The following is a 15,731-nucleotide window of genomic DNA, read 5'->3' as shown; positions in this document are numbered from 1 at the left end:
TGCATTAAGCTGATTTATCAGATGGGACTAATGTGTCTACTCATATTTCCATAGTCACATGCAAAAGACTCCATTGCACATGATCAAAAATAATTTTCCTTACATTTTCAACTAAAATCTCTATCCCTAAGTAATTACTCACTCATCTGTCCTGAATTTTTATGGTCTAACCTTCACTGTACAGTCCTGTACTGTAATGATCTTAGCAACTAACTATATTTCTAATTAATCCTAAAATTAACTACATAAAGTCCTGCAAAATTACGTACTGTAGCTGTTAAGTCTGGTATTTGGAAACTACAAATATCCAAGTGTATATCTGGATGCAATTTTTGGCAGACAAGACATCTCTTTTTTTCAAATGAATAGACTGTTAAGTTTTGTACTCACAATGGCCTTGATCACTAAGGACATTCAAGTATGAGTTCGGAGTGAGTTAAATGCTGTCAAGTGTTATGTGCGCCAAGGAGAGATTGTATGTTTGTGGACAAAATGCCAAAAGTCCACATGTGGGTGAGGCAGAAAGAAAAGATAGCTATCCTGGTCAGAGAAGTGCAACTTGACAACCAGTGACAGAAGTGCTGACTTACTACACAGCCGTCACTAACCCTCCTATATCCAGGTACAGGTAGTATTGATAATATACCTCCCTAGTTGGTGGCTGCCTACCAGCTACTACTGGGTAACTTTGCACCCAACTAAATAAAAACCCACCTGGAGGCTGGTATGTGGTACTGAGCCTGGCATAAGGCCACAGACACTGAGCGGGTGAGTTGGGATGAGGTTAGACGAAACATCTTTATCACCTGTCTTCAAAGAAATATCTGGAGAAACAAAGTGAGATAAGTAACCAAACAACTGATAGAGCAATTGATTCCTATATTTCTTAAAACATAAGTTGGATGAAATGTAACAAAACAAACAAAAATTCTATGTGTATTAATACTACCAGTAACTCCTTTTCTTCAAAACCTGGAATAATTCAACAACGAAATTATTATTGGTATATTCATATAATACATCTTTTAATATAAGATGAGAATACCATATACAGCACAGTGAAGAAACTGAAACCACTAATCTATCAGTCAGAGCTGTTTATTGATAAAACAATCAAACTCGGATTACAGTAGTGGAGGCATCCTTGATGATATAGAAAAGATGCAGACACATCCACCCTCCTCCATAAAACCCTATCTATAGCCCATGCCTCGCAACAATATAATATCGTTGGGACTACTATTCCATCAAACATATCCATTTTTGCTCTCTGAGATAACGTTCTATCCTTATAAACATTCTTCATCGCTCCCAGAACCTTTGCTCCCTCCCCCACCATAACTCACTTCCTCTTCCATGGTTCCATTTGCTGCTATATCCACTCCCAACTATCTAAAACACTCTATAAAATTCAATGCAAGCATAATCAATTAATCTAATCTGGTGTACTACGAAAATGGCCCCTTCCAACTTGTAAGAACAGTGATCTACGCCAAAAAGAAAGCAAAAGAATACGAATCTTAAGTTCAACTACATTCCCCTTCATAATGTATGATCAAATACAATTCTGACACTAAATAACCTCTATATTTCATGAATGAAGAAACACATCTGATTATACAGCAGCTGGTGAATTAAACTAATTGACTTCAAAACTACAAGTAAGAGTTGTGAGTCATGTTCAAACCTACCCCAGAGGGTATGTGTAAGTCAGCCAACTGTAAATAAGCACCTTGTCCAAGATTACCTTACCTTTCTTTAAGATTCTTACATCCATTTTTGGTGTAGTCCTCTACCCCTCAGCTTGGTGTAAGATCAAACCTCCTCAAAGGCTCGATATACCAATATGTCACATGCTCATGCTGTCCATCTTTACTGATTTGGTTTGTTAAAGAAGTTGTTTGATTTCTAGTACTGTTTGATTTTTAATATTAATACGTTACTGTAATGGGGTATACATTCATGGGCTTTTGACATCTGTGCTATGCTCACTGTGCTTCACATACTGCATTAAGCTTGGTTAGCACACCACAATAAGGAAAATAATAATCTGAAATATATCTAACATAGAACCACCAAGCTTGTTGCTGGGTTACAGAACAAAAGGCCGAACAGAATCTAAAGGGAATCTAAAAAACACTTGCAGGATTATACAGGTACTCAAAAAAAACTGTTAGCTTCAAAACTAGGAAAATCACAAAGTCTTTAAGGGGATATAAGGGGATATATCTGGGAGTGGATCTGGCAGCGGATGGAACCATGGAAGCGGAAGTGGATCATAGGGTGGGGAGGGGGCGAAAATTCTGGGAGCCTTGAAGAATGTGTGGAAATCGCGAACGTTATCTCGGAAAGCAAAAATGGGTATGTTTGAAGGAATAGTGGTTCCAACAATGTTGTATGGTTGTGAGGCGTGGGCTATGGATAGAGTTGTGCGCAGGAGGATGGATGTGCTGGAAATGAGATGTTTGAGGACAATGTGTGGTGTGAGGTGGTTTGATCGAGTAAGTAACGTAAGGGTAAGAGAGATGTGTGGAAATAAAAAGAGCGTGGTTGAGAGGGCAGAAGAGGGTGTTTTGAAATGGTTTGGGCACATGGAGAGAATGAGTGAGGAAAGATTGACCAAGAGGATATATGTGTCGGAGGTGGAGGGAACGAGGAGAAGAGGGAGACCAAATTGGAGGTGGAAAGATGGAGTGAAAAAGATTTTGTGTGATCGGGGCCTGAACATGCAGGAGGGTGAAAGGAGGGCAAGGAATAGAGTGAATTGGAGCGATGTGGTATACCGGGGTTGACGTGCTGTCAGTGGATTGAATCAAGGCATGTGATGCGTCTGGGGTAAACCATGGAAAGCTGTGTAGGTATGTATATTTGCGTGTGTGGACGTATGTATATACATGTGTATGGGGGTGGGTTGGGCCATTTCTTTCATCTGTTTCCTTGCGCTACCTCGCAAATGCGGGAGACAGCGTCAAAAAAAAAAAAAGTGAAATGAATAAATAAGAAGGGAAAAACTAAACATCAGACTAACTCTCCTCTGCCAAAGAATTATAAAAAATGAGTCATCCATAATGTGTAGCAAATCCCATTGCCACACAGAAATTCAAAGCCAGACTCAATAACCACCAGCTAGACAAAGGTAAATATTTGGCTTGGTCTATACTGAACCATTAACCCTTACCACATATGTGAGAGTTCATTCTAATTACCTATTCAGTAGGGGTAAAGGGCCAGTTTAGTGCTACCACTAAAACAGCTTGGAATACGAGTGACTATCTTGTAATAGTAGCGCAGAGTGTGGAGAATGTAGTGCAAGTGGCAGTGTGATTCTGAGAATCAATATTTTTTCTAGCACATTAGATACAATGATAAGGGGAGGGCCATGAAGATCAGGAAAAATGTGGGGTTAACCATGGAAAGTTTTGTGGGGCCCGGATGTGGAAAGAAAGCTGTTGTTTCAGTGCATTATACATGACAGCTAGAGACTGAGTGCGAACGAATGTGGCCTTTGTTGTCTTTTCCTAATGCTACCTCGCACACATGCAGGGGGAGGGGGTTGTTATTTCATGTGTAGCAGGGTGGCAACGGGAATGAACAAGGGCAGACAGTATGAATTACGTAAATGTGTATATATGTATATGTCTGTGTGTGTATATATATGTATTCGTTGAGATGTATAGGTATGTATATGCGCGTGTATGGAGGTGTATGTATATACATGTGTATGTGGGTGGGTTGGGCCATTCTTTTGTATGTTCCTTGCGCTACCTCGCTAACGCGGGAGACAGCAACAAAGTATGATAATAATAATAATAATAATAGTAAGCTGAAAAACCTCTAGAAATCAAGAAAACTTATGAAACCTTGCCTAACTTTCCCCAGTTGCCAATAGCAACTTTATTTTAGTTTCTTAGAAAATGTGCATGTCATGGTCTGTGTTTACATGCAGATGATGGGCATTGTGTGTACTTCAGTATTTACAGATAAATTCTTTGGCATTAACTAATTAACAGCACACATACTCAAACAAGCTAAAAACCAGTGGGCCGAATACACATTGCTGAATAGTTTATTTTCCTTTATCTCTGCTACAAAAACCTGACTCGGTGGCTTTTTCTATAATGGAAAGGTTCACATGTATCAATATTTAAACAAAATTCAATTCTGATTGGCAAAACATCAAAGTCAAGTGCTTTGCTAGAACCAGGGCCATGAGAGAGCTCATGCATATTGCAATCACAATGATCAGGGAAAGTGTTGAGTTAAAACAATGGTTCTTATTACAGTTTCCAAAATGTAGCAAATTCTGTTGTTACGTTTAGTTTTATTAATAATTTTCCAATGATTTTTCATGTTTTTTGATCGATTCTGACTTTCATGTCTGTCGCAAACTGGTGGATGTCCAAAAAAAGGTAATTCTACAAATAAAGTTAATGAACAATAGGGAGGAAAAAAAAATCTATATTTTGTTCTCAGCCTCATACTAAGAAGGTAGGAAATGGATGGTACAAATACCACCAGAGTCTTGTAAGAATTTGCCAGTATAACCCAGGATACCTTAACATACCTCATTAGCAGTGAAATAACCACATCTTCCCTGATCATCATAACCCCCTGATCATTATAACCCTCACCACTATCTACTTATTGGACAGAACAATAGAACATTCTCCACGGTGCGCTCTCCAAGTAACATACTATTCTAGAAACATTCTACCATAATTACAACATAAAATCACTTATATTTCAAAGCCATACAGAAACTGCCACGAAATTTGAAACTATACCGATATTACACATATGTTCCTCCAATAACTAGTGCATGATGTACGTGATGGTACAGTGCATGATGTACGTGTGGTACAGTGCATGATGTACGTGATGGTACAGTGCATGATGTACGTGGTGTACAGTGCATGATGTACGCGATGGTACAGTGCATGATGTACGCGATGGTACAGTGCATGATGTACGTGGTGGTTACAGTGCATGATGTACGTGTGGTACAGTGCATGATGTACGTGATGGTACAGTGCATGATGTACGCGATGGTACAGTGCATGGATGTACGTGGTGGTTACAGTGCATGATGTACGCGATGGTACAGTGCATGATGTACGTGATGGTACAGTGCATGATGTACGTGTGGTACAGTGCATGATGTACGTGGTGGTACAGTGCATGATGTACGTGATGGTACAGTGCAATGATGTACGTGGTGGTTACAGTGCATGATGTACGTGATGGTACAGTGCAATGATGTACGTGGTGGTACAGTGCATGATGTACGTGATGGTACAGTGCATGATGTACGTGGTGGTTACAGTGCATGATGTACGTGTGGTACAGTGCATGATGTACGTGATGGTACAGTGCATGATGTACGTGGTGGTACAGTGCATGATGTACGTGATGGTACAGTGCATGATGTACGTGTGGTACAGTGCATGATGTACGTGTGGTACAGTGCATGATGTACGCGATGGTACAGTGCATGGATGTACGTGGTGGTTACAGTGCATGATGTACGTGGTGGTACAGTGCAATGATGTACGTGGTGGACAGTGCATGATGTACGTGGTGTACAGTGCATGATGTACGTGGTGGTTACAGTGCATGATGTACGCGATGGTACAGTGCATGATGTACGTGTGGTACAGTGCATGATGTACGTGTGGTACAGTGCATGATGTCGTGGTGGTACAGTGCATGGATGTACGTGGTGGTACAGTGCATATGTACGTGGTGGTACAGTGCAATGATGTACGTGGTGTACAGTGCATGATGTACGTGTGGTACAGTGCATGATGTACGTGATGGTACAGTGCATGATGTACGTGGTGGTTACAGTGCATGATGTACGCGATGGTACAGTGCATGATGTACGTGGTGGTTACAGTGCATGATGTACGTGGTGGTTACAGTGCATGATGTACGCGATGGTACAGTGCATGATGTACGTGGTGGTTACAGTGCATGATGTCGTGGTGGTACAGTGCATATGTACGTGGTGGTACAGTGCATATGTACGTGGTGGTACAGTGCAATGATGTACGTGGTGTACAGTGCATGATGTACGTGATGGTACAGTGCATGATGTACGTGATGGTACAGTGCAATGATGTACGTGGTGGTTACAGTGCATGATGTACGCGATGGTACAGTGCATGGATGTACGTGGTGGTTACAGTGCATGATGTACGTGATGGTACAGTGCATGATGTACGCGATGGTACAGTGCATGATGTACGTGATGGTACAGTGCAATGATGTACGTGGTGGTTACAGTGCATGATGTACGTGATGGTACAGTGCATGATGTACGTGGTGGTACAGTGCAATGATGTACGTGGTGTACAGTGCATGATGTACGTGATGGTACAGTGCAATGATGTACGTGGTGGTTACAGTGCATGATGTACGTGGTGGTACAGTGCAATGATGTACGTGGTGGTACAGTGCAATGATGTACGTGGTGGTACAGTGCAATGATGTACGTGGTGGTACAGTGCATATGTACGTGGTGGTTACAGTGCATGATGTACGCGATGGTACAGTGCATGGATGTACGTGGTGGTACAGTGCCATGATGTACGTGGTGTACAGTGCATGATGTACGTGGTGTACAGTGCATGATGTACGCGATGGTACAGTGCATGATGTACGCGATGGTACAGTGCATGATGTACGTGATGGTACAGTGCAATGATGTACGTGGTGGTACAGTGCATATGTACGTGGTGGTACAGTGCAATGATGTACGTGGTGGTACAGTGCATATGTACGTGGTGGTACAGTGCATATGTACGTGGTGGTACAGTGCAATGATGTACGTGGTGGTTACAGTGCATGATGTACGCGATGGTACAGTGCATGATGTACGCGATGGTACAGTGCATGATGTACGCGATGGTACAGTGCATGATGTACGTGGTGGTTACAGTGCATGATGTACGTGATGGTACAGTGCATGATGTACGTGATGGTACAGTGCAATGATGTACGTGGTGGTACAGTGCATGGATGTACGTGGTGGTACAGTGCATGGATGTACGTGGTGGTTACAGTGCATGATGTACGTGGTGGTACAGTGCATGATGTACGTGTGGTACAGTGCATGGATGTACGTGGTGGTTACAGTGCATGATGTACGTGGTGGTTACAGTGCATGATGTACGTGGTGGTTACAGTGCATGATGTACGTGGTGGTACAGTGCATATGTACGTGGTGGTACAGTGCAATGATGTACGTGGTGGTACAGTGCAATGATGTACGTGGTGTACAGTGCATGATGTACGCGATGGTACAGTGCATGATGTCGTGGTGGTACAGTGCATATGTACGTGGTGGTACAGTGCAATGATGTACGTGGTGTACAGTGCATGATGTACGTGTGGTACAGTGCATGATGTACGTGATGGTACAGTGCATGATGTACGTGGTGGTACAGTGCATATGTACGTGGTGGTACAGTGCATATGTACGTGGTGGTACAGTGCAATGATGTACGTGGTGGTTACAGTGCATGATGTACGTGATGGTACAGTGCATGGATGTACGTGGTGGTACAGTGCATGGATGTACGTGGTGGTTACAGTGCATGATGTACGTGATGGTACAGTGCATGATGTACGCGATGGTACAGTGCATGATGTACGTGGTGGTTACAGTGCATGATGTACGTGATGGTACAGTGCATGGATGTACGTGGTGGTTACAGTGCATGATGTACGTGGTGTACAGTGCATGATGTACGTGGTGTACAGTGCATGATGTACGCGATGGTACAGTGCATGATGTACGTGTGGTACAGTGCATGATGTACGTGATGGTACAGTGCATGATGTACGCGATGGTACAGTGCATGATGTACGTGGTGGTTACAGTGCATGATGTACGTGGTGGTTACAGTGCATGATGTACGTGTGGTACAGTGCATGATGTACGTGGTGGTTACAGTGCATGATGTACGTGGTGGTTACAGTGCATGATGTACGCGATGGTACAGTGCATGATGTACGTGTGGTACAGTGCATGATGTACGTGATGGTACAGTGCATGATGTACGTGATGGTACAGTGCAATGATGTACGTGGTGGTTACAGTGCATGATGTACGTGATGGTACAGTGCAATGATGTACGTGGTGTACAGTGCATGATGTACGCGATGGTACAGTGCATGATGTACGTGATGGTACAGTGCATGATGTACGTGGTGTACAGTGCATGATGTACGTGGTGGTACAGTGCAATGATGTACGTGGTGTACAGTGCATGATGTACGTGGTGTACAGTGCATGATGTACGTGGTGGTTACAGTGCATGATGTACGTGGTGTACAGTGCATGATGTACGTGATGGTACAGTGCATGATGTACGTGATGGTACAGTGCATGATGTACGTGTGGTACAGTGCATGATGTACGTGATGGTACAGTGCAATGATGTACGTGGTGGTTACAGTGCATGATGTACGTGGTGGTACAGTGCAATGATGTACGTGGTGGTTACAGTGCATGATGTACGTGATGGTACAGTGCATGATGTACGTGATGGTACAGTGCATGGATGTACGTGGTGGTACAGTGCATATGTACGTGGTGGTACAGTGCATATGTACGTGGTGGTACAGTGCATATGTACGTGGTGGTACAGTGCATATGTACGTGGTGGTACAGTGCAATGATGTACGTGGTGGTTACAGTGCATGATGTACGTGATGGTACAGTGCAATGATGTACGTGGTGGTTACAGTGCATGATGTACGTGATGGTACAGTGCATGGATGTACGTGGTGGTTACAGTGCATGATGTACGCGATGGTACAGTGCATGGATGTACGTGGTGGTACAGTGCATGATGTACGTGATGGTACAGTGCATGATGTACGTGATGGTACAGTGCAATGATGTACGTGGTGGTTACAGTGCATGATGTACGTGATGGTACAGTGCATGATGTACGCGATGGTACAGTGCATGATGTACGTGATGGTACAGTGCATGATGTACGCGATGGTACAGTGCATGATGTACGTGGTGTACAGTGCATGATGTACGTGATGGTACAGTGCATGATGTACGTGATGGTACAGTGCATGATGTACGTGATGGTACAGTGCATGATGTACGTGGTGTACAGTGCATGATGTACGTGGTGTACAGTGCATGATGTACGTGGTGGTTACAGTGCATGATGTACGCGATGGTACAGTGCATGATGTACGTGATGGTACAGTGCATGGATGTACGTGGTGGTACAGTGCAATGATGTACGTGGTGTACAGTGCATGATGTACGTGGTGGTACAGTGCATGATGTACGCGATGGTACAGTGCATGATGTACGTGGTGGTACAGTGCATGATGTACGTGGTGGTACAGTGCATGATGCACGTGGTGCTACTGTGCATGATGTACGTGGTGGTACAGTGCATGATGTACGTGATGGTACAGTGCATGATGTACGTGGTGGTACAGTGCATGATGTACGTGATGGTACAGTGCATGATGTACGTGGTGGTACAGTGCATGATGTACGTGGTGGTACAGTGCATGATGTACGTGGTGGTACAGTGCATGATGTACGTGATGGTACAGTGCATGATGTACGTGGTGGTACAGTGCATGATGTACGTGGTGGTACAGTGCATGATGTACGTGGTGGTACAGTGCATGATGTACGTGGTGGTACAGTGCATGATGTACGTGGTGGTACAGTGCATGATGTACGTGGTGGTACAGTGCATGATGTACGTGGTGGTACAGTGCATGATGTACGTGGTGGTACAGTGCATGATGTACGTGGTGGTACAGTGCATGATGTACGTGGTGGTACAGTGCATGATGTACGTGGTGGTACAGTGCATGATGTACGTGGTGTTACAGAACATACAATACAGCTGATGCCTCTCCCTAATGGCACCTCTTCCGCCCGATGCCTCTCCCAGCTGATGCCTCTCACAGTCATCAGCACTTAGAGTCACCGTTACTTAGTTATTGACTTGAATTGGCACTTACGCTCACTGCTTAGCTCGCCCAAGTGACTTAGCTTCGCAATCGGTGGATGTCACAGTTACCTACCTGGCTGGCCCTCCTCAGACTCCGGTGGTTGCCACAGTCCACCACAGACGCTGGTGCACCAGCAGGAAATAAGTTCCACGAACCTGGGTGTGAGAGGGTCATTGAAGTCGAAATCGTCCCTATCCTGTCACCAGATTCGCATCTTAAGAGACAAGCGAAGGAGACCAATTGTCTCCTGGCTCATATTAGAATGGCATGACTTATGGTAAGCTCTTCACTTCCCTACGTAAGGCCAGAACTACAATATGTTTCTCGAGTTCAGTCACAGAACTCAAAAACAAAAACTCCCACAGAGCTAAACGAGGAGGTGCAGAGTAGGGCCATAAAGATGGCAATAGAAATGAGAGAGGCGAGCTACATATAGTGACCATGAATACGTCAGCCAAGGAGAAGAGAAGAGTAAGGTGTGACTTGACTACATACTTTATTAAACCAGCCTGACGTTATGAAGAGTGAATATCTCTTCGTAAAGATGGATTAAAAAGGGACTTTAACATAAACAAGAAATATATAAAGATAGAAGCAGTCTTATAGTACTTGGCGAATGGCTCAAGTAATAATGTTTATAAGTTGCACGATAGTAGAGAAAGTCTAAGAGATGGGGATCTTAAGAGTTTAATTTGTACTCCCTGTGTGTGTAGCGCACAATTAGGTCATTACCGATCACCCTTCATTCATTGTCTGTGCCGCTCATAACCCAGCCCACAACCTTGAACTTCAACAAATCTTTTCTTGAGAAATCTTGGCCCCAGGAGAGGTGGCCCTCCAGGTAGACGGACCACATGCATAGTGTATGTGGTCTTAGAATTATCTTCAACACCTGAAGAAAGCCTTAAAGGTCTTTCGGTTGGTGGATGTAGCTTACGTTATCGGCCTTAATGACCCTGGCAGTTGATAGCCTAATGCCCAAAGAACCAGCCAACCTTCAGGTTATCATCGTCCTATCTTCGAAACCAGATGGTTCTTGTCGTATCGAACTTGGTCCTTTCCCAAAGACACACACATTTCTCTGTTTGTTTTACACAAGGGATACTTGACTGTGAGCGAGGTACCTCCTGTCAAACCTATTCATTTACAAAGACTCTCAGTTTATAACTATGACCTCTCAAAGACCATGAGCAACAATAAGTATAATGAATCTACCTTTGTTATCGCGTGTATGAACGAAGAAATTATAATCCGAAAGGGCAAAGAAATGTATCGTTTTTTCATGGCAACTGTTTTGTATTGTCAAGCGTTTTTTCGTGCTATAATGCCCCTGTCAGACGACTCCTCACGCGTAATGTGATACACAAGGCGTTCCACGATTTTGGAGCTGATGGACGAAAATCCCGAGTGATTTTTCAGAGGATTAGGAATATATAACAACCACAACAACAACAATAACACTACTACTGTTACAAATGACAATAATAATGACGATGATGATAATGATAATGATGATACTACTACTAGCACTACTACTACTACTAATAATAATAATAATGACAATAATAATAATGATAATAATAATAATAATAATAACAATAACAACAATTATAGTAATAATGATATTAATGATATTGATAACAGTAATGATAAAAATGATAGTGAACTTTCTAGACAAGAGACAGACAGTACAAGGATAGGAGCGAGAGGACATGATGAACTAGGGGGACAACACATGAAGGACTGGTCACTGGTGAGAGAGGGAGAAGTGATAATGATAATAATGATCATAACCAGTGGGCCACAATGGCTTATTGTCCATGCAAGTGGGGTAAGGTTCAGTGGTCCCAGGTTCATTGTAATGTATGGAGGAGACACTTGGAAACCCCTTCCTAGGAGACCTTCTATATATATATATATATATATATATATATATATATATATATATATATATATATATATGCATTGCCTCGTACTGGGGTTCGATCGGGGGATTACTCGTCTATCCCACAGGGCTAACAAGGTACATGGCTATGCATAAATACAGTGTTGTGAGCAGCCTTAATAGTGGAGATACTTCCATGACTGTCCTGCCTGCCCACTCTCTCTCTCTCTCTCTCTCTCTCTCTCTCTCTCTCTCTCTCTCTCTCTCTCTCTCTCTCTCTCTCTCTCTCTCTTTCTGAAATACGTATAAATCTTAAAGTCTTACCGTTAGTACACACACACACACACACACACACACACACACACACACAAATATCATTGAGGCCAGCCCTCACAAGTGGAAGAGGGTGCCATCTTCCACGTCTTTCCCACCAGGCTTCCCGTCCCACAGGGATGAGACGAACTTTATCCTTTCCCAGCTTCTCAAAACTACCTAATGGCCGGCATGTTTTATACTGGGTCTCCCTCTGGGCCTCGTTTGGGAGCTGGTCATTACAATTTGCCCTAACAATGTCGTTAACGGTGATCTTTTAACAATTCCAACGTTAGTTACTCCAATTACTCGTACTTTTTATGGGGGGGGGGGGAAGGGGGAGGATGGATGGAGAAAGTGTGTGTGTGTGTGTGTGTGTGTGTGTGTGTGTGATTGCGTCTGTATATGTGATCATTCTTATACAACCCGAAGACCCCCATCTTGGTGATTCCGGGGTTGTTGAAGCTTCAAGGCTGCGTTACAATCAGTAGCCGGGACATTCACGATGAATCAAGTGGAGGCCAGAAACGCCTACAAATACACGCACCATCGGTTCGAATCCTGGGCAGGGGAGTCATTCCACTGTCCACCCAGCTGTTCATCCTCCTCTCGGGGTTGGTTGGTAACCTGAGCACCTCAAGAGAAAGGATCTGGTACAGAAAATTGATTCAAAATGACTCAAAAAAGATCTGTCCTTTTGAGCGATTCACGAGGGGTGAAACCGGGAAAAATACCCCGGGTGTACTGACAGCAATGTGTGCCACCACCAGCGACAGACGTCGGAGACGCCGTGCGCATCAACATAGCATAAGGAAGGGGTGGGGTTCGAACCCCCGGTCTATATTCTTATCGTGATGCACGCCGGCTCTATTACTATGCAAATGGAGGGTGTGTGGCCAGGGGCACGAGTTTCCTTTGAAATCATAATGCCCCTTCCCGTCAGGGGGAAAGGTTCCCCGCCACCAAAAACCTGATCTCTGAAATTTTTGTTTACTCGAGATGGGGAAGGGAAAGAAATTTAAAAAAATATAATATATATATAATATAATATATAAAATTTTATAATATATACGACCCTTTGATCACGACGACGGTACGACCCTTTGATCACGACGACGGTACGACCCTTTGATCACGACGACGGTACGACCCTTTGATCACGACGACGGTACGACCCTTTGATCACGACGACGGTACGACCCTTTGATCACGACGACGGTACGACCCTTTGATCACGACGACGGTACGACCCTTTGATCACGACGACGGTACGACCCTTTGATCACGACGACGGTACGACCCTTTGATCACGACGACGGTACGACCCTTTGATCACGACGACGGTACGACCCTTTGATCACGACGACGGTACGACCCTTTGATCACGACGACGGTACGACCCTTTGATCACGACGACGGTACGACCCTTTGATCACGACGACGGTACGACCCTTTGATCACGACGACGGTACGACCCTTTGATCACGACGACGGTACGACCCTTTGATCACGACGACGGTACGACCCTTTGATCACGACGACGGTACGACCCTTTGATCACGACGACGGTACGACCCTTTGATCACGACGACGGTACGACCCTTTGATCACGACGACGGTACGACCCTTTGATCACGACGACGGTACGACCCTTTGATCACGACGACGGTACGACCCTTTGATCACGACGACGGTACGACCCTTTGATCACGACGACGGTACGACCCTTTGATCACGACGACGGTACGACCCTTTGATCACGACGACGGTACGACCCTTTGATCACGACGACGGTACGACCCTTTGATCACGACGACGGTACGACCCTTTGATCACGACGACGGTACGACCCTTTGATCACGACGACGGTACGACCCTTTGATCACGACGACGGTACGACCCTTTGATCACGACGACGGTACGACCCTTTGATCACGACGACGGTACGACCCTTTGATCACGACGACGGTACGACCCTTTGATCACGACGACGGTACGACCCTTTGATCACGACGACGGTACGACCCTTTGATCACGACGACGGTACGACCCTTTGATCACGACGACGGTACGACCCTTTGATCACGACGACGGTACGACCCTTTGATCACGACGACGGTACGACCCTTTGATCACGACGACGGTACGACCCTTTGATCACGACGACGGTACGACCCTTTGATCACGACGACGGTACGACCCTTTGATCACGACGACGGTACGACCCTTTGATCACGACGACGGTACGACCCTTTGATCACGACGACGGTACGACCCTTTGATCACGACGACGGTACGACCCTTTGATCACGACGACGGTACGACCCTTTGATCACGACGACGGTACGACCCTTTGATCACGACGACGGTACGACCCTTTGATCACGACGACGGTACGACCCTTTGATCACGACGACGGTACGACCCTTTGATCACGACGACGGTACGACCCTTTGATCACGACGACGGTACGACCCTTTGATCACGACGACGGTACGACCCTTTGATCACGACGACGGTACGACCCTTTGATCACGACGACGGTACGACCCTTTGATCACGACGACGGTACGACCCTTTGATCACGACGACGGTACGACCCTTTGATCACGACGACGGTACGACCCTTTGATCACGACGACGGTACGACCCTTTGATCACGACGACGGTACGACCCTTTGATCACGACGACGGTACGACCCTTTGATCACGACGACGGTACGACCCTTTGATCACGACGACGGTACGACCCTTTGATCACGACGACGGTACGACCCTTTGATCACGACGACGGTACGACCCTTTGATCACGACGACGGTACGACCCTTTGATCACGACGACGGTACGACCCTTTGATCACGACGACGGTACGACCCTTTGATCACGACGACGGTACGACCCTTTGATCACGACGACGGTACGACCCTTTGATCACGACGACGGTACGACCCTTTGATCACGACGACGGTACGACCCTTTGATCACGACGACGGTACGACCCTTTGATCACGACGACGGTACGACCCTTTGATCACGACGACGGTACGACCCTTTGATCACGACGACGGTACGACCCTTTGATCACGACGACGGTACGACCCTTTGATCACGACGACGGTACGACCCTTTGATCACGACGACGGTACGACCCTTTGATCACGACGACGGTACGACCCTTTGATCACGACGACGGTACGACCCTTTGATCACGACGACGGTACGACCCTTTGATCACGACGACGGTACGACCCTTTGATCACGACGACGGTACGACCCTTTGATCACGACGACGGTACGACCCTTTGATCACGACGACGGTACGACCCTTTGATCACGACGACGGTACGACCCTTTGATCACGACGACGGTACGACCCTTTGATCACGACGACGGTACGACCCTTTGATCACGACGACGGTACGACCCTTGAGCACGACGATACGGCCCTTGAGCGTGACCGAACGACACTAGTCCACAGACTGGTCGTGGGTGGAACAGACAGACACTAGTCCACAGACTGTCGTG

The 15,731-nt window shown here is 45.4% G+C and overlaps 1 protein-coding gene across 3 annotated transcripts in view; it reads right to left on the bottom strand.

Annotated features, from left to right (window-relative positions):
* Positions 1–872, bottom strand: part of LOC139759782 (uncharacterized) — a 34,770-nt gene extending 33,898 nt beyond the window's left edge. For all 3 annotated transcript variants that reach the window (XM_071682236.1, XM_071682235.1, XM_071682237.1), the window contains exon 1: positions 715–872. In XM_071682236.1, the coding sequence (XP_071538337.1) occupies positions 715–797 (83 nt within the window). In that variant the 5' untranslated portion in view covers positions 798–872. The remainder of the gene's footprint in view (positions 1–714) is intronic.
* Between the last annotated feature and the right edge of the window lie 14,859 nt (positions 873–15,731).

Source organism: Panulirus ornatus, chromosome 34, assembly GCF_036320965.1.
Source record: "Panulirus ornatus isolate Po-2019 chromosome 34, ASM3632096v1, whole genome shotgun sequence".
NCBI lineage: Eukaryota > Metazoa > Arthropoda > Malacostraca > Decapoda > Palinuridae > Panulirus > Panulirus ornatus.
Note: the sequence above shows the minus strand (reverse complement) of the source record. Positions and strands in the feature narration are given on the sequence as shown.